This window comes from Mastacembelus armatus, chromosome 8 (genome assembly GCF_900324485.2).
Source record: "Mastacembelus armatus chromosome 8, fMasArm1.2, whole genome shotgun sequence".
Classification (NCBI taxonomy): Eukaryota; Metazoa; Chordata; class Actinopteri; order Synbranchiformes; family Mastacembelidae; genus Mastacembelus; species Mastacembelus armatus.
Window position 1 is genome coordinate 15,526,342 of NC_046640.1, and position 24,949 is coordinate 15,551,290.

Sequence of the window (24,949 nt, forward strand, 5' to 3'; positions counted from 1 at the left end):
AACTGGAGTCACATTTACCTGAACGCTGTTAACTGTTATATATGTGTACACTTCTATGATGTGTTTTAATTTTATAGTTGTAACAGAAATGAGAAGTCAAGTATCAAATGCAACTTTATTAAACATTTTTCTTTTCATTGACATTATTATCAATATCGTAATAAAATTCCTCTAAAACAGGAGAACACCGCTATATTGTACCAATTGGAGACTTTTACAACTCTAAAATTCTGCGTGTTCAACCACAGAACATGATGTCAGGAAAAAAATATATTTTCATATAATTTTTCATATAGAGTATAACTTCTATATTTTTACCTATAATAAAAAGGCACTTGGAAAAATTAAAATACTGACATAATTCACAAATGTGCAAAAAACATAAGTTGGAACAGGCCTTGCAGGGCCTTAGTCTTACCATTAACCCTTTGTGCAACACTGTGGCACTTCAGTCAATGGCACTACTTTTACACTGACCTTTCTAGCTAACACCATGTTTGTGCCCTGGATTTCCGTTCCACTTTTCATGACATTAAGTGAGGGTTACTTTAGAATCTCCAGGAGCAAGTACCGTTTTTATAATGTCAAAAGAATAAGACTTAAAAGTGATTTTTACAATGATTCTTGGTTCCCAAACCACCATTGACACCGATGAATAACACTCTACAATGAGAAAGGATGTGGAAACAACCCCAGTATCTATATATGCTATGAGGGGAACAGAAGTGCAGTTTATTACAGAGTGAGCTCAAAGGGTTAATGGATCATACAGCTTATTTAATATCTTAAAAGATGTGGACCCTGGAAGGATCCGTGTCATATTATTCAGCTTTTTGCTGCTGTGCTGAGTCTCTGTCCCTGGCTTCGACCAGCAGAGGAGAGACAGACAGGGAGGAGGAGGAGAGTTTGCCACATCTGTGGATTTCGCTGTTGCCACGGAAACCATGTCTAGCCTACTTAACACCTGTTTCTGATGACATCACATGCCAGTATTGTCCACTCACAATGAGAGATTCACTTCAATACGCAACATGAACCCAGAGACAGGCCAGTAGGTTGAGTGTGGTGGTGTTTGGGGGGGCAGGGTGTGTCTGAAATAATGACAACTAAGAATTACTGAGCAGAAACACAGGTATACAGTTCTCTGCAGTTTGTTAGTCTGTTTCTGTCATCTCTGGTAAAATGCTTTTTAGCCAGGAGGTGGGGGAGTTGAGCCTTTTGGGTTTGATCTATTTAAAAAAAAAAAAAAAAAGAAAGAAAGAAAAAAGAAAAACCCAGAGGGCAGACAGAGTTCAGTGGCCTAGTTTTCTGCAGGCTGGTATGCCTGTGAGTGGCTGCCACATTAGGCACAGCACAGCCAGTGACTTCAGAGCTGAGAGGGCCGTTTTGTGGGTAGGTGGCCAGATGGAGGGCGGCTGTACAGCATAGCTATCCTCTGCTGGCATACAGCCTTTCCCCTCATCTCTCTCTATGCACCGTCCATTCATTTATTCATTCAGCCAGTCCTTTCTCCCTCTGCTCTCGCGCTCTCCCAGTGCTACCCACTATTTAGCAGTCTGAAGTTTTTTTTCCTTGCTTTCCCTTTATCTAAAAAATTAATCGTCAAAGCAAATTGAATGTGATTTTCTTTTTTTTTTTTGTCAGGACACTTGATATGCTCATGTGTTAATCATAATTATATTGCGGTGGTTTCCATCAGGAATTATGATGTACCACCTACTTATGGCGCATTTAGTTTGGATATATTGTAAGAAGTTCAACTTAAGAGTGATTTCTTTATACCACATTGTTTCATTGGGTTTTGCAGTTGTGATGAGACAAGCATATTCGGTATTTCACCGGAAAAAGATGAACAGTCTACAGCTATGGTAGCATATTTGTTGCGAGCTGATTGCTAACATAATGCATGCAGTGAAAATGAGGCTGATGGGAATGTCATTAGTTTTGCAATTAATTCATCATAATGAAAAGTACTGGGTAAATTAAAATTCATCCTTTGGGGACCATGAATGTCTGTGGAAAACTAAATGCTAATCCACACTTTCACTGTTGAGATATTTCTGTCAGGACCAAAGAACTGACCCAAGTCAGGACCCACTGCCCCAGATGCCCACCAGAACCTCTGCCTCTCTTCTCTTCAACCCCTTGAAAGACTCACCCTCAACAGCAGTAAGCTGATTGCAGAGCAGCCATCGCAGAACACAAGAAGCAACTTCAACATCAAAAATAAATGTCTCGTCTGAACAACAGCAAAAAATAATGACAAAAATATAAAACAGCACTAACTGAATATTTGTAAGACTGGGCAATGGAAAAGTAAGACCGCCAGCATGAGCAGATGGGTAGAGGAGAAATGGAGTGGAAAGTGAGAGGAGATTTGAGTGTATCAGTCTCTTGAGGGAATGCTCCTTGTGTTGAGTCTTTCTTGCTCCCCAACCTCTCCTCTGTGGAGTCAGCAATGAACATCACATATGCATTAGCACTGAGCAACACAAGCATGGAGGGACGCCACAGCAAAACTGACCGTTACAGAAGAATGTAATAGGAAATTAGTTTTTAAAATGACCATGACTTGGCAGTAACTTTTCATAAAACATTTAAGGACTATAATTTCTGATAAGTGCATGTTGACTGTTTAATCGAACCAGGAGAAAAGGTTTCCCAGATGTCAAAATGTGTCTTCTCTTGCCCTTTTGGACATAGTAAAATGAGGCAGTTTGCAATAGTGTGGCTTTTTAGTCAGTCCTGTTGTATGTGGTATTGGGTGCATCACACCCCCCTCTGTGGCACAGCACATACCCTACATCCGGCTTTACCCTGGCTAGGTACTTTTGGCAAAGCATGGAACTGGCTGAACATGGGACAAAATTTCAACAGGCTAAGTTGGATTTTGACTGGATGACCACCTGTTTTTCACAGCTGGTTTTGTGTCAGATCACATTTTAAAAATACAAGACACTAGCGTTTTTCAGCACAGTGACCCTTTCATTCACAAACTGGCCATGTCGATTCAATTACAGGAAAGCAACTGGACAATCTAAGAGCAAAACAGTGTTAGTTCTGTAAATTTCAAGCGAGATGTTGTGTACCATATCTGACCAGAGGGGGGAACCAGACACACCAGTGCTTGAATTTCACTTGTGTAAAAGAGGAAGTGATGATTGGTCATTGTCAGGTGATGGAACACCATTTGTCTGTGTTAAGTCCTCAGATTGCTCTGTGCTCTAAAAGCCCCTTGTCGGCATGCCTGACACACATTCTGGTGGACTAGGCTGCTCCATGTTGGTTACCCTCCCCAAATTGGGGACAGATTGTCAAAAGTAGTCTCACCCTGGTTATGTTGCACCGGGGAAGCTGAAAGATTAGCAGCAGTTATGAGGTTTCAATGCTATAGCCAGTTTACACTATTAAGTTTTGTTTTTAATTGAACTGTCTCAGACATGAAGCTGCAGCCTTTTTCTGCATAAATCCAAGACAGTTTGAGTTCACTTGCTTTGGTATGGCAAGTTTGTCTAAATCATATTAATCACAGCAGCCTGTGAAAAATAGGTCATAACTTTATAATCAGCTGTGGAGAATCTTCCTATTACATGCACGTTTGCCTAACTGTGAGTGCGTCATTCAGTTTCACGGTGTATCTATCTCACTGCTAAGCTGGAGGCACACTGTCGATGAAGTACAGTCATATAAATACTATAATCAGGACTTTTCTAAGTACACAGAGCACTAAGATGTGTTCATGGTCCTTGTCCACAGAACCAGCAAACAGGAATGAGTAGAGTATAAAATAAACAATAAGAAGCCCACTGTCAGGCCTTGTGATAGAAAAGCTAAACCATACATGTTCCTGAACAGAGTTCTTGGGCCCCTTGGTTTCCCAACAATAAGAGGCTTGCGTTGTATTCTTCGTTCCTGCGAGGTTTAGTGTTAGCTATTGTTTTCTTGACTTGATTGAAGTTTTGATAATTGTTGTTCTTTTCCATTCTCTCCAAAATGCGTTGCCTGGATTTGATTGTGCAAGCCAATCTATATCACCTGTGTCCACTTGTACCCTCACTATGGTGTTCTCCATCCCACCCAACCCCCTGAGCTCTTCTGGAATGTGTCTGTGTATATGAGTGTGTGTATCAGTTAACCACAGCTGGCTTGAGCACCACAGTGCCTGGGGAGATGACCACCCAAGACAGGGGATCATGAGACCCTCCTGTGGAGAGGTTTAGGACCCCCCCAGTCACCTCATTCTCTGCCTCCTCCCCCCGGCCCTTCTTGCCTGGCTGGCTCTGTACCCTGCGCTCAGATGATGCCCCCAGCAGAGGCACCATTGGAAGACCCAGGGCTGAGGAGGGGAATGCTGCAGAGAGCAGGGGGGACTTTGCCAGGCCCAGCGGGGAGCCGTTGAAGGAAAGGATGGGTGTGCCTCCCAGGCTGCCTGGAGGTGAGCTGGGGCAACCCAGTGTGCTAAGGTCCAATGGCCGTGGACTGAGGGGGGACAGGGGCAGGGGACCACTCAAGCCCTGCAGAGCATGGCCTCCCAGGAATGTAGCTGCTGCTCCTGGGATGATTATGTGGGCTCCGCTCACATAGGATGGCTCCAAATCCTTCCCTCCTCCACTAGCAAGCCCTCCACTCTGGTTCCTCTTCAGCAAGGAGCCCACCCCACCTGGATTGCCATGCTCCTGAGCCACAAAGTGGCCATGGGCTTTGATGTGCTTGCGAAGAGAGCTGGGGTCTGTGTAGCGCTTCAGGCAGCCCACCATTTTGCAGTAGTAGGGCTTGTCCACATAGTGTGTGCGTGTGTGTTTGAAGCGGTCACTGGAGTTGGAGTAACGTTTGTTGCAACCCTCATAAGGACAAATGTAGGGCTTTTCACCTGCATGGAGAAAGATGCTTTAGATACTTTATCCTGAATTAATAAAAAAATTGCCTAACCAAAGATCATAATCTGCCAACCCTTTAAAAGAAAATTAAAGCTCTATGAATCTTAAATTTACAGCATCTCATCATCTGCCCAACTGGATGTTTTTACGTTATGGTTCAACAAATGAGTGCATGTGTTCCAAATTTTTGGAATTTGTGTTTTTGTAACTCACTGGGTGTTGCAACACCACTGACCTGTGTGTGAGCGGTTGTGTATCTTGAGGTTCTCCAGACGTGAGAAGCTCTTGTTGCATGTGGGACAGCGGTGGGGCTTCTCGTTAGTGTGAGTGCGGATGTGAATGAGCATCTTGTACCTGCAGCCAGACAAAAATATGGTCATTATATCAGCTTTCCCCTGAATTCTCCCCTCATCTATGTACTTTATAAATCCCCTAACCTTCTCACCTAGCATTGAAACCTCTCCCTTTACGAGCACAGCCCTCCCAGTGGCAACAGTACCCAGAATCCTTCTCAGGCTTGACATGGAAGTCGTTGACATGGTCCACCAGGTCTTGCAAGGAGTCGAAGAGCAGATGGCACTGGAAAAGGGAACACAAGCATTTCAAAATTTGATCAGATTCTAGTTTAGCTGAAGGGGGTTCCTCTATGTTTGGGCCTTACTTTCTTCCAGCGGCAGGCCAGTTGTTCATCTGCTGACAGGTCTGGAGAGGCTCTCTTATCACTTGTCTGGCCAATGAACATAGAGGATGGCAGGTGAAGTCCTGCTCCAGCTCCAATTGGCACAAAAAACTGAAAGGCCTGTGAAATGTGAAAATTCTGATGAACAAAAGTCTGCTGCATCATTGAGAAGCAACTGAAACATGCAACTGAAATGCGTCAAAACTAAATGTATACTTTTTTAGGGCCTCACAAGAACAACAACACTAGAGTCTACTATAAGGCTTACAGCTTTACTGCAAATAATGTACAAACTACAGAGACAAAAACTCTCGAAAAGCCTATTTTGGACAGAAGTCCAATGTCCATGGACAGACGTCCATGTAGAAAGCAGATGGATGTCTGATGAAAGTGCGAGTGTGTGCAGCTATTTGTCTATAAGGAGTACTTATTTACATGTGAAAGAGCCAGAGAAAATACATAATCTGTTTTGAAAAGGGGAAAAGTAAAAGATGGAATGTGTTTTCTGGTGGGATCAGGGTGGCTATCTAGGATTCAGTGGGATGTAGGTCGGCTGACTAGTCCCAGCCAGCATGTCTCAATTCAATTGGGAGAAAACTGAATTAGGCTCTGCATGGCTGTACCTTGTCTTAAATCTGATTATACATGTACACACACACTGAGGCACACACATGATGCCAGTGGGACTACTGAGTGCAAGTTGCACAGACAGAAGCACTTGTTGTGGACACAAGAGGTGTTTGATAAGAGCTGCCCCCTCTCTCTCTCTCTCTCTCTCGCTCACACACACACACACACAGGCCTCCCACCCCTTGCATAGCCTGATTTGCTTATGGAGAGTATGACACAACCTGGTGTTGTTCCTGACTTGCTGACCCCAGCAGGCTGACTCACTTGCTGCTGTAGACAGGAAAGTGTTGGCCACTCACTATTGCACCTAAAGACTGTGCTCATTCTTTCAACAACACTGAGGTGAGTGAAGAGAAAGTACGCAAAAACAAGTGGAAATTATGGATGTATTGTTGGGTAAAATAAAAGCCAATAAATGCGAAGGACTGGAGTACTGCACTGAAGTACATGTCCCTTTACCGTTGTGTGGACACGTTTTAGTTCAATACTCTGAGAACATTTTGTGAAGGATGGGAATTGGTTTTAGGATTAAGGTCAGACTTAGGTTTAAGTTAAATTGGGATTAGGAATTTAGTTGTGATGGTTAAAGTTGAGTAGGGGGCTACAAATGCAGTCCTACTATAGATTAAGACCAAGATCTGTGTAGTTATGTCAGTCAGACTCACCCCTGAGGGGACATAGTTGCCATTGGTCATTTCTGGAGAGCTGGGGGTGTGGCGAGACGATGGAGACATGCTCAGGTCCACAGCAGGGGGAGTAGGGGTGTCTGTCCGATCCTGAGGGACTACCTGCACAGCTGGCATAATACAGACACATACATCTGGTAAGATGACCTCTCATCTGGGATGTCTGAGATAAGGACACTTCCCTCAAACTATCCTCTTTTCTCAAACATGTATTTGTGTTTGATTTTCATCACAATGTCACGTACCTGAGTGTGGAGAAACTGGCGAGGCTGGCTCTATGACAGCAGTGCCATCATCTGCCATGCGGAGCTGGCGAATTCGCTTGGAGTGGAGTGGGGAGGGAGGGGGCGAGCGCACCCCTCTGTCCCGCCCATTAGACCGTCGAGGGAGCTTAAGGTCTAGGGGCTCATCCAGGGACAGCATGACCGCGAACCGCCGACCTCCCACCTGCACAAACATCCCATCCCAGAGGGTCAGAGTTAGGCCAAGTGGGGCTAATGAGGGATATTTTAGTTTTCATAAAAACACTATACAAGGAATGCGCCATTGCAAAATCAAACAGTGACACCTGCAATATTTACCATGTGAATGTTGTTAAAGGTATCTCACGTTCCACAATCCCACTGGGTAACAAATACTCTCCAACAATGGTAAAACAACCACAATTGTAAAGTGAAACACTCAGTAAGACAAAGACAAATAAACACATACACGTGTAGAGATCTTAGTGACCCCCACTTCTTTTTCCATGCTGACCTTTACTCACACACTCTGTGAGGAATGTCCACAATCCAATCCAGATGGTCACCCTTATAGTCAGCCCTGCTTTATCCAACCCCTTAGCCAGTCACTGCCCTTGCACCCTGTCATATTACCCCTCCCCAACAATCTCTCACACCCACAGCATGCACCTTCAGACTCCATGGACTTTTGAGACTCACCAGGCAACCCCCCAGGTCCTCAAGTCCAGCTGCACCCACCTCTTCCCTTCTCTAAACACACTGACCTTTGGACTCAGCCTGAGGGTTGTGGGCAGGACAGTTAATCTCGCTGTCATTTTGAGTTCCTCGGACACCAAATTGAACCAGCATCACCATGTTGTACAATGTAAAGAATTAGGAAAATCAGACACTGAGATTAACTATGTGTGTCAAAGGAACTTTAAATCATCTTTAATCCTATTTGCAGCAAAAGAAACTATCATAAATGATTAATAATATTCAACTAAACCACCTAAAGAAACAACTTTTTTTTTAAATCTAGACATTCACACAAGCCAGATCCTTCCAACTCAAATATAAATAAATGATGAGTCTATTTTTTATCCAGAATTTACTGCTTCAGACAAACAGGCAGTGCTAGTACAGTACTACTGGTATATAGCCAGGCTCTCCATTCAACATAATGTGTTAGGGTTCACTGCTCCTTCTCACACACATTTCCTCAATGCAATTTCCATCTAAATACACACAGTTGCAGTGTCCATATTCCTGTTCAGATTTATGTAAAACAGCAACCAGTGTGCATTTGACATACATGCAATCATACTCACAGAAACCCCAACACAAGAAATTAATCAAACTCTAAACCAATTCATTTTGCTCCATCACACATGTGCCAACACACACTCATAGAAGCCACGGATGGTAGTGAATGGTGGGCTTTGAGAGTGGCTGGCCAGAGGCCACCTGAGTAGCCCTGAGCAGAGGTCATCAAGTTTACCAGTCCAATGAGGGATGGCCACCAGCTCGCACACACTCTCATATGGCACACAGCTGATAGGAGTTTACAGACTCAATTACCCATGGATTTTGTGGTGATACATATATATATATATATAAATGTGTGTGCTGTGTGCCATTATTGGTTATTATATTATCTGCATCCATATAACAATAATATAATAACATTAATCACTTTGGCCAATATTTTGAAAATAGCATTTATGACATTGATCATGTTTCACATAAATGGAATCTATTGTGATTCATTAGTCATATGGCTGATTTGTGTATATAATGAAAATAGCTGAAAATGTTTGATGTTTGTTCTTAAGGAAGAAACTTTTTTGGGCTTGAGAGAAACTTAGCTGATCATAAACTAAACTAAATAAAGACTATACTATATATACTAACGTGATCCCAGCGGAGTCCCCACTGATGGATTTGACCTCAGCCCACTCTCATGATTATTTCTTAGTGGAGAAATATTATGGACTGGCTAGGAAGTGACTCAGTGTGTGGATCTTGGACTGGAGTTACAGGATCTCAACTACATCCTACAAACAGCCACAGTCACTGAGAGGGGGTTTGTGGGAAGTGTAAGATAAAGAGAAAGGGTGACTTAGAGAAAGTGGTATTGCCTATGTGCATGCCAGAGAGATATGTGAGTTTGTGTGTGTGTGTGTGTGTGTACAATTTAGTGGCGGGTGGCTGTGAAGTTTGGGAAAGGGGTGTTGGCTGGCCCCCATGCAGACTTCCTCAGCCGTGGGGTTGACAGTCTCTCTGAAAGGCAGCATTGTCCTTTCTCTGGGCCCTCTTCTCTCTCTCTAGTAGAGTAAATACAGGCTACAGCAGCTGAGCGGGAGAGAGAGGAGCGGAGGGATGACTGAGCGGGCCACAGTGAGGATATATCGGGGTGAGGAGGTGGAGAAGGAAGAGGAGTCCTTAAAAAGGGGTTCCTGTGTGTCCTTAGCAACCCTATACCTATTCCTCTGCATAACGCTTCCTCACCTGAGCCTTGCACTGCCTTACAAGTCCTTTTGATGAGGTACAGGTGTGTATATTCAGGGACAAACATGGATGGAGGTCACATGGTGTGGGAGAGGTGTGAACTGACCGGTGGGTGAGCTAGCACAGGGGATTATCAGGTCAAAGGGATGCTATGTGTTTCAACACCTCCCTGCTCCAAGGGTAGGCTCACATGGCTTAGTAATGACCTTTAACCCAGCTCAGACCAAGTGACCTTTAGCTTGATCTGATCTGAGGAGATCTGTACTAAGGAAGATCACATTTCAGCCCAGTCTGGTTGGTCTGATGGTGTGATGATTGGAGCCAATACAGAGCATCAGAGACTATCAACACCATAAGGTGTAAGGTGATTATTTTACATGGTATAATATTTTGTAATATTTGGTGTGTGTGTGTGGATCTGTACATATTTTGTGTGACCCCCTCTGAGGTTGGCTGTAACTTAATCTCCCTCCTGCTGTGACCCTGGGAGGTGGTCTGCAGGAGGTAAGCCATCTCTCCCTGGGGTACTTAGCTCTCCTTTTTCATTTTCTCACAAACACACACACACACACATAAAAGAGTGTGGTGGGAATGAACAGCTTCTAACTATTTATGATACTGAAAGGCTTTAACATGTTGTTTTAACACTAAACCATCATGCTGTGATGATATTCACATACAGGTGGTAGCAATTCCTGCAAATCTTGTTATGATTCAACTTGGTGTTATTGTAAGGCAGTGGATACCCTGATATTTGTGAGTACCAATGCCTAATCATCAACGTATAAAATGAGAGCAGCACTCCCAAAAAAACTAAATCTTTCTGGACCATGCCCTTGGTTTCCCATTTTATATAGAATAGGGATTTATCTTCAGGTGTGTATGTGAACCATCACAGTTAAGTGATGAACTGTTGATTGCAGTAGCCTAACAAGAGATCATCATATATCTGGCATCATGATCCTCCTATCAGTATTCAGCACAAGTATAAAACCAGCCAACTAAATGGTCAGCCTAATATTATTTTACCACACATCAAAATCTTCTATAATATACTGTTAATACAGAGTTTTCATAACCCCACAAAATGTTTACAGTTGATAATGTTATGGGCTTGTTGCCTGCTTAATCATCAGCTTTGTGGTATAAGTGGATTTAACAGTTACTGCATCAGCTTTTCAAAAGCACCAAAATAAATACAAACCAGAACCAATAGAAATCCCCTCAACTACATCTTCTGCCATATTACATCTCCAGTGCTGTGGCCACATTTCATGAACTAGAAGTAAACATCCATTAGGTGTTGTAACTGTAGTTTAGCAGTGATGTTTAAAGCCTCATGGCTGCAGTGTGGGTCATGTCTAGACCTGCTGATTTTTCAATCATCCAGGTGGGAAGGACAGGGTCAAAGGTGACTTAATGAGGTGTGGGTGTGGTGCGGCCTCTGACCCCTGACATTTGAATTCTACATTTAGGTGCAACTGAGGCCAAGGAGGGAAAAAAAAGGTTGGCATGTTTCAAGCAGGTCTATGCACATAACACTTGGATTGGACAACAATTGGATTTAAGTCCTAAAAGCCTCTCCATGCTTCAAAGTAAACTGATTCCCATTTGCAGTTTTTCTTAATAGCCAGAATTACATGGATTCATATGAAAGTCAGCTGAGATTAGTTTGTGGAGGGGAAGGAGCTTCTCACATTCATGGGAAAGGTTTATATCCAGTTATAAGTCCAGTTACAAGTATGTTTCTTTCTGATTTGGAGACACAAGAAAATAGGCCCAAAAATGGTCACTTCTTCACCCATACGTCAGTCACTGCTGACGTTTCGTGAGGTAATAGCAACTAACTAACCCCACCTTCGCTGACACATACGCACCAGAGCCACAGTGCCCTCGTACACCCTCCACCCCTCACCCCCTGACGGATCATTCAACACACAAACAACACACACAGCTGAGAGATTTCTTTCCTGTCTCTGTGCTCCTCAGCCAGCCGCCTCCTCAGACAGGAAACCTCAGTTTCCACTCCTCCTCCTTCTCCTCCTCCTCTGGGCCCCTCATTCCCTCTTTTTCTTTATCCCTCTATTCTTTGCCTTTATTTTTCTCTCCATCTCCCTTGTGTTCTGTCCTTCAGTTTGTTTTTCTGTTCCTGTCATTTCATTCTTTACCTACTACTGCCCCCTCTTAAAAAAAACTTTGCTGTGTTCACACAATTTCTTCTAGATGAATTAGCATAACAAAGATTAAAAAGTTTTAAATAAATCAGTGTTGTGTTAATGTCAGTTTAACTTTCCCCCCTTCCTCTTCTCCCTGTTATAACAGGGCAGACAGGATCGTACACAGGATTATGTAATAGCAGCATGCACAGAGCCACTGAGAGAAAAGAGAGTACAAGTGCTGGAGTCCCAGCAGCTGCAACACAGGCAAAATAATGCATGCCTTCAAACCCTTTAACACAGGGAAATAAGCAGAAGATTGCCACTCATTCTTTCAGGAGTTTTAAAGGAAATGAGGTATATATTATCAATAAATTAAATTGCACAAAATAAAAGGATAAAAATGCAAAGGACAGGAAGGGAGAAATCCAAGACAGCAGATGGAGCAGAGGAGAAAGGGGTGAGAGAAGGAAGGAAGCAAAGAAAAAATGGAGGAATAGATGGAGCGAAGGAGGGAGAGAGTGCAACAGGAAGCTTCTTAGCGTGCTACCGATGGCCAGCAGCCAGAACGTTCAGACACTGAGGAATTCCAGGCAAAGGGCAGGGAGGGAGGGAAAGTGCCAGGAGGGAGGGAGGCACAGAATGAGGAGGGCGGGTCGCAGTTGCTGTTTGTTGTCAAAGGGGACTGCTACATGAGAAAGGAAGGGTACATGCTTAAAGTGATAATAGTTAGATAGTTTGAACATTAACATTATTGTTAGGATGCAAAACATTGGTGTCAACAGTTTTATAATAGCTTTTCTAAATTAGCTTTGCCTTTGTTATGCATTATGTGACATGCACACAGGTACACAGTTTAATAATTGTAAATAGATTTTTTTTTTTTACATAAAATTAATCTCACTATTTAGATTATTAATTCAATAAAATCAAATTCAAAATAAAATGCCAAACATTTGATGTCATGGGCATCTTTCACTAGTTTTGGACACTTTCCAAACTAAAATTGTCAGATAAATCAATCATGATATATTTGTTAGATGCAGCCCTAAAGTACCTAATGCCTGCATAATCCTATTTCAGCTCTACAATGAAGAATTTCATGCTTTTCTAAGATTAAATGTAGCTTAGTGTGAATCTTAGTGTTATATCTTTCAACTTTAGGCCAAACATAACATTTGAAAACTTCACTGAAATCTGGAACATTTGTGATCACCATTTTTCATTTTCAAACATTTTATAGATGAAACCTTCAAATTAAAAATGTAATTAATTTTACAAATAATACATTAACATTTATTATATTTATAAGGTATTTATTATAATATCACAGTATGGATGTATATGCTAATAAATTAAAAAAAAAGATTATATTAACCTACAGACCTGTGTACAGTAGCACAAAGGGTATAAAAACTGACAGTGCAAAGACATTTTTTGACAGACCAGTGTGAGTTTAACAATACAAGGAGCCTGTCTGGACAACAGAACAGCAATTCCACTTTATCTGTCATATGGTTAGGCCACAAATGATCATAAAAACACTATGCTATTGAGATTTCCCGTTGTGTCAGAAATCCTTATGGCTGGTTAAATCTAGGATTATCACACAACACACTGACCTGACTTGACTCTTGGTGGGATGGTGAGGCTTTGTGGATGGATGGATGGATGGATGGATGGATGGATGGATGGATGGATGGATGGATGGATGGATGGATGGATGGATGCATGGATGCATGGAAGGAAGGACGGAAGGAAGGATGAAGGGCAGGCCTCAAGGTCAGCATGTTTGAATTTAGAATTTGCAAAAGAATAACTTTGTAATGCAAAGCTGCTAAGATTTGTTTGTCATCCTGTAACTCATTAGAAGGGGACAGAATGTGCCTCAGGGTGGAAAAATCAATAGAAAATGTTCTGCAGTAAAAGAAGTCTTCAGAACTCTTTTGACAGAACAAAACTAAAAGAGAAAAGGGGCATGAGTTGTTGGATATTGGCATCAGGCTAGGAAACTTCCCCTAAGCTAAAGTCAATCTATTATACTCTCTAGTAGCTGCTATATGACATGAACAGTACATGATCGAGGGGCCACGTGCAACAACATGTGTTTTGACTCTCTGGATCGTTTTACTCCCACCTACTCTCATTCAAAATCAGACGGGGTCCGTGTGTTTTTAATCAACTATAACAGTTAGGATATATACTGTATCATCAGGACGGCAATCAGTGGCATATAGATAATCCCACCAGGGGCAATGACACAAACTGTTAGAGCAGTAAACGTACCCAACACTAACTCTTAAAGCACTTCGCACAACAGTAATGTAGGCTTTAAAGGCTGGTGAGTAATCTTACAATAATGTGGGGCATTTCACAACATAGCAGTTTCATAGCGCAGCATAGGGCAGCAGGAGCCAGTGAACACAGCAGGAGGCCTACCACCATCCGTGAGAGAAGAGAAGAGAAAAGAAGAGTTTTTCTCTGCACTCAGGAGATTTGATAGACATCACCACCCTGGCTTACTTTGACCTCCCACTAACTCTGCCGGGCCTCTCTACCTCCTGCAGTCTACTGAATGTGTTCTCCCCAGACTTCGCTCCTCCTCTCTCATCTTTGCCCTGCCACACTTTCATACAAACAGGAACTTGATCTCCCTCAGCTCTATTGCCTTTTGACTTTCTCTTCACTTCCTTAGGCTATATCCCCATAGTTCCTTTCCTTCATTGACCCCTTTTACATCTCTCGCTTTCTCTTTGTTGCCCCCCCATCCCCACCCCAACACCCTCGCACCCCCCACCCCACCCCTTTCAGACCATTCCTGTGGCCTCTCCCCACATGCAGTGATGCAATCCTCTGACTCCTGTGCGCAATCACAGGGTCTGGAGTCGGCTTGCCAGCCAAGCAGGGGCGGCACCACACCACACTCAGTAGGAAAGCAACAGGAGAGGAAAGAAGGGAGGTGGGGGGAGAAAGAAAAGAAGGAATTAAGCCAGTGAGTGAGGGAAGAAAAGCAGTCTGAGACTGTCAGCACTCACAGTGGTTGATTAAAAAAAAACTGCTGTGATAAAAGTTAACTGCTTCGTTTTACAGCTTGTGCATTATCACAGGTAAACTTGGGGTAAATATATTTTGTTTTGTGTTCATGTGGTCGGGTGTGTGAGTGTGTGAGTGTGTGAGTGTGTGAGTGTGTGAGTGTGTGAGTGTGAGTGTGTGTGTGTGTGTGTGTGTGTGTGTGTGTGTGTGTGTGTGGGTATGTTTTGTAAGTTTCTTGAAGGCACTCAAGAAACTTAAATGAATTTGATTGTGGCTAATCAAACACAACATCCCAGCTCCTTGTCCTCTCAACAGCCCACTAACCAGCTGTGTCTGTTTTGCTGGGGTTGCTGGATAGAGTCTGTGTTTCGGAAGTGATGGTTCTTTGCTACTCCCACACTAAATGCTGTCATTCCAGCTGACTCACGCCAACATTAACAGTATTCTGACAGTTAGACTTGCAGTATGAAATTCTACTGATTTTTATAGATGGGTAGCTTCATCAAATCTGAAAAACACCAGAACAATCTCCTTGGAGGTCTACAAAAACTTTTCCTTTTCTCCACATGCCCTTGCTGGGACAGATGCTGTGTTAGTACACAAGAGTAAGCTCTTTTTCCTGTAGAGATGCATCCAAGCAAAGCATGATCTTTGCACTTAAACACAGATGGAATGTGTGACTATAGAACTTTAAATACCAAGGTCAATGCTAAAACCTTGCAATACTCATGTGCAGGTGTGCATGCACGTATGCTCAGGCACACAGACACGCCACACACACATTCACTATTGGTTCGCTAGTTTTGCAGAGGCAGGCCTCCCCTAAAGGCAACAGAAATGAGCACAAGGTCAGGTTTGGAATGTAAAGCAATGGCACCTGCCCAAATCTTTAAAATACCAGACTCTCTCAGCACACACACAAAAGGCCAATACTGACCACAATAGACAGGTGTGGACAGTAAAACTAAAGGATGTGTCACAGTCCATCCATTAGTTATATCTCTTATATGGTAGAGGGTCATGAAGGATCTGGAGCCATTCCCAGCTGAAAAGCGGACTACACCATGGACAGGTCAACAGCCTATTTTAGGGCCAACACACAGAGACAAATATTCACATTCAGACCAACACATGATTTAGAGTCATCAATGAACCTAACCTGCATGTCTTTCGATTGTAAGGGAAAGGAGGAGTACCTGGAGAAATTCCACATGCAAAATTCCACACAGAAAGGCCCAGGTTTAAACCGTCTTGCTGTGAGGCATGCAGTGTTAACCACTGCATCACCGTGCTGCACTGGATGTGTCAAAATATAGTACTACATAACTGCCACAGGTTTAAGTTCCTTTGAGTGTACAAGGAAACTGTAGATGGAGAACAGGAGATATCTTTAAATTCACTCACTGGTGAAAACCCAGCACTAGTTCTAAGCCACTGGGAGTGGGAGAAGGTCCAGAAATCTCTTTCTTTCTCTCCCCCTCTCGCCCACACAGTCAACAGCAGGCTGAAGGCAGATTAATAGTGGTGACATGCATATGGAAACTGTGGTACGATAAGCAGCAAGGCTATAGTTCAGCTCAAGTTGCTGGGCCAATGTGGTCAAACTTCCAATGACAACTTTAATGATCGAGGTAAGAGGTATGAGGCCACACAGTACAGCACAAATAAACAGACTGACTCTACAGCGCTTATGTACGACCATACAGATATGAACAAACTCACACACGCTACTGCGCAGCATGCTGGCTGTGTCTTGTGAAGTTCAGACCAGTTCAGAGCACTGTGGTACTGCTCCAGCTTTGGGAGGGGTGCGCCTGTCTCACAGTCATTTCCTGGACAGGGATATTATGGCACCACACGCATGAGAAACAAACCCCTTTTGCCTTTACACACTGACCCCAGCCGCTTTCATTTGCTTGCAACTCAATAAGCCAACAGCGCATAGTGAACTCCCTGGGAATCAAGTCTTCTTATTCAATAGCCAAAGTAATATGATCTCAACAACAGCTTTATGCAACACGGCCTCCGGGAGGCTGGGGGTAAGGCGTAGGGTTGGTGCTCTCTTTATCACTGTGTTGTGTTGCTGAGGCCTAGGTGCAGTGTCACACCTGAGCTACCTATTCACCTCCTTGCCCCTCGAGAGGCACTGGGTGACACCTGTGCCCCAGCCATGCTGTCCAGGACAAAGCCAAGAAGGGGGGAGCAAAGGGAGCACACAGGGCCAGATGTGCTTTAGGCAGGGAAACTCTTCTTTAGTGTGTTTGCATTTGCATGTAAGTCTATATGTGTGTATAAGTTTGTCTATGTACCGAGAGGAGGACCAGACTAGGGGCTCAGCTTCCAAAATGAAAGAAGACTGAATGGAGAAGAAAACAGGAAAAGGGAGAAATACAAAACAGCAGAGAGCAATTAGCAGAAGAAGTGACGTGATATGTGTTTGTATATCGGTGTGGGCAAACACAGCAGCAGAACGTTAAAGAAGCCCCTGCTTCTTTAAATTTGGGTGTGTGCCCCACCCCCCACCCCCCCGCCATACTGTCTGCTTTACCTCAGTTTCAGCCCTTTTGCCTCCCTTGCCAATGATCTCACATACACATGTACACACAAAGCTTGTGTTGTCTTTTCCTTATGAGGCTGTGCCAGCTTAACGCCAGCTCTGTGTTCTCCGTTCTCACATGGAGGAACTCTTCAACCCCACATCCCCTCCCACCACTGCTGGCAATAAGACAAGGTCAATATGACAGTCTTTTTTTCTGCCTTTATCTTCCTCCCTCTTCTTTTCTCTCTGTATTTCTGTTTTCCAGCTAAAGTAAGTGACAGGCTCCACCCTTTAGCTTTCATCTTTCGCAGCTATGTCCAAGAGAGAAACAGAAAAAGAGAGCAGAGAGACAGATGCATAGGGACAGATGGAGGGCAACTGAGATGGCGACAGACAGAGTTGAGCATAATGCTGTAAAATGGAGTAGTGCTAAACTCTTGATTTAAATTAGCTGGCACGCCCGATTTGTACAATCTGCTGGAAACAAGCATGAGAAAGATCTGGAACTGACTCCTCTTTTCATTTGGTGAAGGACACTGAACAGTGATCGCTATTAAATGTGCTGTGGACAAACGCAATCATACAGTATATCAGCAGCCTTGGAAAGAATGAGCCTTAGAGAGGATCTCAATTAGTGCTGAATGTCAACAGGATACTGATGCTCAAACGCTCTCCTGTCCTGAATCAATACTGACATTTAGAATCAACAAAAGAACAGACTGACAGCACCACTTTTTCAGATCTGAGCACATAAGGGGCACTTATAAGCAATGCATTGCAAGAGAGTGATATTGTGGTAAGACTGTGGCTGGCCATTAACCATGATGGCTACTGAAAGTCAATTATTACAACTTCCAGAAACCAAATAAAAAACGAGGCTATTTCATAGAGGCATAAGAAGAACAAGTCTTTATTTCACAAAATGCAACCTCAAACTTTAAACATTTCCAAATTACATAAGGCTCCCTCATAAAAAAAAAAAAAAATCGTGCATATGAATTGAATTAGTGCTGGCAACATCTCCACAACACCACAGAGAAGGTAAACACTTACAGGCCAAACTTTTTTCTCTCCCTCTCTCTTTTACTACATGTATAAGATGGAGAATGTCTTATATAATGTACACGTTACTTATAAAGCTGGGGGATCATGGAAAGATGGAGACGAAAATGCAGGGGACGCAGGGAAAGAGGGAAGAGAAGCAGATTTTAAGGAGGGGATGGAGTTCCAGAGAGTTGGGGTGGAGGAAGGAGGGGGTGAAGGGGGCAAAGTCTGGAAGCTAGCTGACAGGACTGGATATGCCCAGACAGAGCCAGGCCTAGGCCCAGGCCCAGACTTGAGAGCCTTATTTGAGTCTCTGAAATGCCTCACCCGTCTCTCCCTCATCCCTTTCTCTAAAAAAAAAACATCATTCCCTCAACCCATCTCTCCCTTCCCAGCATGTTATTCCTCATCCCTACTTACAGGCAAAGCCCCTCTTGTCTGACTCCTCCCTTTCTTTTCTCTTCAAACAAGCAAAGATACACATACATACCTCAGTCATACTGAACTGCTGTAGTTCTATTGAGGGTACACTAGAGAAATCAGGGTGTTGGCCAAGCAAGTAAATAATAATACAAACCAGCTGTGTCTCCATTTAAACCACATTGCTGTACCACTCACAGTTCCCTGAAGTGAACTCCCAGATATCTAAAAGGTTTCAGCTAGATCCACATTTATTATCACCTATAAGTTAAATATTAAGTATATTGCTGGAGACTAACCCAAAATGGACTTTGAAAATATTCCCTGCATATGGACTCTGCCAGCTCCTTTGCACTGCAATTGTTCTTTCATGTCTTGGCTTTACTCCTGTATTATTTCCTCATCAAGTGTGCCATGGCCAAAACAAGGTCTGCGTATTGTCTGAAGGGCACCGCAAGATGAAATTCTCTCACGATAGAAATACTGAGCAGGGAGAGCGAAAGGCGCAATAAAGAGAATGAGAATAGGTAGGGTGGGGTAGCTGGAGCAAGGCACTGAGTTGTCTGTGTTTATTTTGGAAATGCACGCCTGCAGACTTACAGCACAGGAACTGACCCCTAAACTTCACTATGGCAGATCCTCACAGAAAGAGTAAACGTGCTGCACTCATTTGGAACGTCCCACACAGGTGATTTTAAAAAGGGGAAACCATATACCCTCAAGGGGTCATTTTAACCCACCCTGGGGGCCCAAGAATGGTCTGCTCCAGGAGGAAATAGTGAGGCCGTGAGGTGATTAGTGGTTACAGTTTAACTGGAGAAAAATGCACGGTCCATGAGCTGGGCCAGCAAAGCGGTATGCACTGGTCTCTTTCAGTTTGCAAATGTGAGTCAAGGTCTGTATCCGCTTTGTCTATTCTTAATGTATGTGTCCTGAAGACAGGTCATCACCCCACACAGACACATCACACTGAAATACTCCAACGAATGTGTGTCACCTGCCCCGCCGTAAACATGCCACTGACTAATAATAAGGAATTTTCTGGTAAAATAATAAGTGGCATTGAATCAGAATGATATGACAATGGCAAAAGTCATTCACTGTCATTTTCAGTTTTAACTTAAGTTCAGCTATTGAGTGTGCTATATTTCTGCTGGTACTAACATTGATGTCTTCAGCCTTGTGGTGCATATGATTTCCAATACCAATAACTCTAACATCAGCTGGAAAATAACCTGGAGTTTACCAATATATCCAAATTAATTACAAAATAATATAATTAAAATAATAAATGGCAATATCTGGTGGACCAGAAGTCTAACTTTGTTGGTAGTGCAGCGCAAATAATGATGATAAAAGGCAAATCATTCTAAAAAACACAAAAGGGGATTTCTTTTATTAAAATCTTTATCCATACTTGACCATAGACATTCTTATAAACCACATCCTTGCTTGATTGTCTCTTTTTGAAAGAACATATCTTTATCAAGAATCTAAACTGAAGTTGCTCTTATCCCTGTGAAGATAAATGCAAGCGTGTAGCAGGTGGCTTGTTGTCACTGCATGTTGCCTCATTCACTGACCACTGTAATCCTCCCCCCATGCTGCTAACTTGCCTTTCAGCTTGACCGTAATCCCCAACAGCTATGGAACCCCACTGTGATATTAATTCAGACACTCACACTCCATCCCGGGGGAGTGTGTGCCAGTGACATTTCACCCACTTAGCAGGAGCAATCCCAGACCTTCTTTTTGTGCATACTGCACAATTTAAGAATCACTAAGAAAGCTTCTCTTGATATCAGATGTGGGACACTTTTATTAGCCTAGTTTTAAGCCTTAAGCACAAGTGTAGTGTGGGTTCCCACCATCCGTGCCCAGTGGTTGCTTTCTGATGCAGGAATATGCTATTAGGGTCCACCTTTTTCACCATAGAGCAGCTGCCTTTCCCTCACAGTTTGGGACCTTGGGGGTATGATGTCACACAGTTACAGTGTCGGACAGAATATCAAGACAGGAGAAAAAATAGATGAGAGGGGTCACAGACACACCCATGATTTGATTTCAGAAATGGCATGGTGGAAGGTATCTATGGCATATCAACCAATGCAGTAATTAGAGCATATGAAGCCAGTTAGTGTGAAACCTGTAACTCTGACCAAAACTCTGTACAAGCTGTTGTTTCCAGCAGCTGTCCAAGTATCTACATCTGGCCAAGCATGCAGTCAGGATGAGAAAATGTACAGTGAAGAAGGCTGCCTAGACAAACACACACACACACATCCTGTGATTGTGGAATGCCACCACAGGGATGCACAGCTGGACCACAGTGGACATCTGGCTCTGTGGTGGAGTTAAGAGTCTTTTCCTTACTGTAACTAAGCGTAAGAGAGGCGTTGCCTGAATAAGCAATGTGTCGCTGGTGGTAGATGCCTCTTTGTCTGGCTCCAGGCTTTCTGTCAAATGGATGCAATGGTTGTCCTGCGGCTGAACTGATCATCAGCTGATTGGACAAACGATGAGGCAAGCAGGCTGTTGATGTGAGCAGCACCTGTGTTCACAGTTCGGAGAGGGGTTATGGATTAAATAACAGGGGCCTGGAACAGGGAGGGAGAAGAGGGAGTCAAAGTCACTCTGCAGAAAGCCTGTGCAGTCTCTTCCCCACATTGCCAGAGGTCCAGAGGGTCTGTAGCCAGTCAGTACACCCACATATATTTTTCATACACTGTCTCACACCTTGAAAGCACACAGCCACCCTCTCACCTCAGACAACTGCAGCCCCCTGAGCGTGCCTCGATCTGCATGGTGGCCTAATGCTTTTTAATGATCAGGCCTTATTCCACTCCAGCACAGGCCTTGTTAGGTCTGCCTTGGCAGGGCTTGGCTCTAGCCCCTGGCATCTTCTGGAACAATGGGCCCATGGGAGGCAGCCAATGGGGAGAAGGTCCATCCCAAACGCAGTCCCAGTGTGCACACAATTAGGCTTAGGGACAGTGAAATTGCTTAATTGGAGGAAAATAGCTCTTTATCTAGGCTTCCCTGCCTGTGCTCATCCTTGACCCCAGCATTACATATTTCGCCTCAACTAAGCTTGAACTGGTCTAAAGAGAAATTAGGAAACGGTAAAATAAAGATGTCACAGCTTTCAAGCATCGCTTGGTATGTAAAACACAATAAAAGCAGCTATTAAACATAACTTATGGTAAGACCGAGAATATAGTCCATGGCAAACAGAGTGTATGATAGTCTGTAATTTGGAAACTACATCGTAAATCTGGAAATAAATATGATTTGATGTGAAAGTCCCAGTCTGGCCACCTTTTCATTTAGCAAGACGTCACTGGTTAAAGTGACGTTGAACTCTTTATCAGATGTTGTGACAGAACATCAGAGAGCCTGCATCTTGCACAACAGCTGGCTGAGCTATGATGTACTGTCCGGCCCTATATAGGGCAGGATTTGTGATAGCCCACTGTCAGGGTTGAACAGGGATTTGTTAGAGGGTTTATAAAAGGTCGCTCCTATGTTGAAATAGGTTCTAACACTCTGTCTGCTTGGTGGCTCAAACACCGGTAAAGACACGTCCGCCACAACCGGCCTTGAATATGACAGAGGGGAATCCAGGCAGCGAGATATCGGCGCGCCGCTTAAGACTCGCTGAAAATAGGTCACTGCCTTGTTTGAACTCGGCCAATTTGTGACATTGTTGCAGTGCACTCGGGCCATCGTGGACACACATGACATTAGATCAAATACGCAGGACTGGCATGCAAGATGGGGTTGCTCCTGGCTTACCTTACAGGGAAAATGCCGTGGATATTCCCGACTTGGATCCCCCGCTTCCCGGTGCAAACTTCGCACGCACAAGTCCTGTGGTTCAAACGGCGTCGGTGTCAAGTGTCTGCTCGTCAATCTGCGTCTTTTTCTTCGGTAAAAACGAAATACAGAGCTGACACGTCTTGAAAAAATATTACTAGGTATCTAGAGAGGCGGTCCGTTCCCAGACCATTGTGAGGATTATTTCTAAGCATGGAAAAACCAAACACAAACTCAAACGCAGCGCATGTGACAGCTGGTTGGTTTAAAAGAAGACTAATTTATGGAATGACAGCCTGGTCTGTTGCCGTGGGATGATATAAGATGCATGTTATCATGCCACTGGAAACCCGTCAAAACGTGTAAACACCTAGATCCGTAGCCTTAACTGTTCCCGCCGAGGAAAAACGAAGACCACTGGTTGTGCTGTGCGTCAAAAACGCAATTCTTCCTAAATTCTAAGCGCATCGCTTAATGGCAACGCTGGTCAAGTGGGGGTTTCCTATGGGTGGTCGTGGTTCTCCTGGGGGGGAGGTGGGAGGGCAGTTCAGACCAGAGGGATGGCACGAAGTGGTGGGTAGGGTGGATAGGGCGGGTTGGCGACGGGGTGTGGGGTGGAGGGGGAGGATCGTCTCCCTTCTTCGGTGCTTTTCCAGATGCCGAGGTGGGGCTGCTTTCGTTTCTTTTTCTCGCAGTTATCCCCGTGTTTCTTTTTCTTCTGGGCACTCAAGGAGACGCCGAGTGCTGATGGTAGTCTCCCCCACGACCGTCTGAAGCGCACAGACAGCCTCCGGGAGCCCAGCCAGCCCGTCAGGACCAGCCCAGAGTCTGCCAGCTCAGCGCATGCTTACTGCTCCGCCCATCCACCATGGGCAGTCCGCGGCTCCTCTCCAAACTCTCCCCTCTCCCTCTCTCTCTGTCCTCATGGCCATCTCTCCGTCTCAGCTCTCCTCCATCAACAGGCTTCCAGGAGGATAACACTCCTGTATTTCAGTTTGTTGTCCTCAGTGCTTTCTTCTACACTTTGTAGGAATCTCCTCTCTCATCCTCCCCACCTCCCCTGTGTCAGCTGTCATGCACAATTGAAAAATGTCCAGTTATTTTACTATGTACATTTTCACAGCTGTAAACCGATACAATCAAAGCAACACACAAAAAGCAAAACAATCTAAATCAGTCTCAGTCATTTTAATAAAATGAAGCTTTGTCGTGATTTCACATTTATTTCCTGTTAGACTGGTGGCAATGTGTGTCCCCATGTGCATGAATAAGAGAACCCCTTTGATATTTAGGGACAGGTGCTCTGTATACAGGGTGGCCTAAGAAGGATTCAGTCCTCTTGCTCTAAATACAAGTCATATAAAAAATACTCCACGAGACTACTGTTATATGATTTTTACACATAAATTCATGTTGCAGCAATTCTGTGTGGAGCTAGTTTTGGTGTGAGATGGTTTATAACAATATATAAGATCATAAGCTGAAGCTTTGTCATTTAGAAAAGGTGTTTTTTTTAATACTAAGCAACAATGCCATTCATTTATTTTATTAACATTTATTGTCTAAAATGTATTTTGAAATTTCAAACAACTGAGCTATAATCTCTCTTACCTCATTGCCCCTTTTGTATATGACAGTATGCCCCTTACTTTCAAGTCACAAAAGTATCTACTTTTTTGAAGTTTTTCCTATTTTTTTTTCAACACCATACTATTACAATTACATAAGAATGCACTTGGAAAAAGATTATTTAACCAACCTGTTGAATAATTTAAGAAAAAATATGTTGCATATAACATGTTTTATTTTTAAAAAAATCATATATTGGGGATATAATTAGCTGTTAATAGTGTGGAGGTGAAATTTCAGCTGATTATAGATGAATCAGTATAGTTCTAGATGAAATGCCAAATATGTTCCAGCCTCTAAAATCAACCACAGCCATATATGATTCTTCAAAGCATCATAAGGCCACCACTGGTGTTGCATCAGTGCCACAGATATTGTGTTTTGTTGTGACATGTTTCTCTTTTGCATGCCTTGCTGTGTGTAATGAGCTGCAATTTGTGAACCATAACAGTATAGTCTACTTAACAGTGCCCCCTTCATCTTACCACCATGTGACCACTAGAGGGCATGCAGCAGCCTGGGAGAAGATTTAATTACCTCAGACTCCTCAGAGCTTTTATTCATTAGTAAGATTTATTTGCAAAGGCTCGTGTTTCCATTTAGTGGAAAACTTCAATTAGGGTATCTAACTACTTAGTATTTCCAAATGTCCATGCATTTATTTTCATTTTAAACTGAGGCTATTGAAGTTGTATGTGGGACTATAGG

General features: G+C 43.5%; 1 protein-coding gene across 1 annotated transcript; it reads right to left on the reverse strand.

Annotated features, from left to right (window-relative positions):
• Positions 1–101: 101 nt before the first annotated feature.
• On the reverse strand, positions 102–23,482 carry glis2b (GLIS family zinc finger 2b). The gene is made up of 7 exons (XM_026325875.1): positions 22,592–23,482; positions 7,118–7,319; positions 6,852–6,982; positions 5,539–5,676; positions 5,323–5,456; positions 5,113–5,231; positions 102–4,870 (listed from the first exon to the last, which is right to left on the reverse strand). Exons 2-7 carry the CDS (start codon positions 7,293–7,295, stop codon positions 4,128–4,130), a joined length of 1,443 nt encoding a protein of 480 aa, XP_026181660.1. The 5' UTR covers positions 7,296–7,319; positions 22,592–23,482; the 3' UTR covers positions 102–4,127.
• Positions 23,483–24,949: the final 1,467 nt, after the last annotated feature.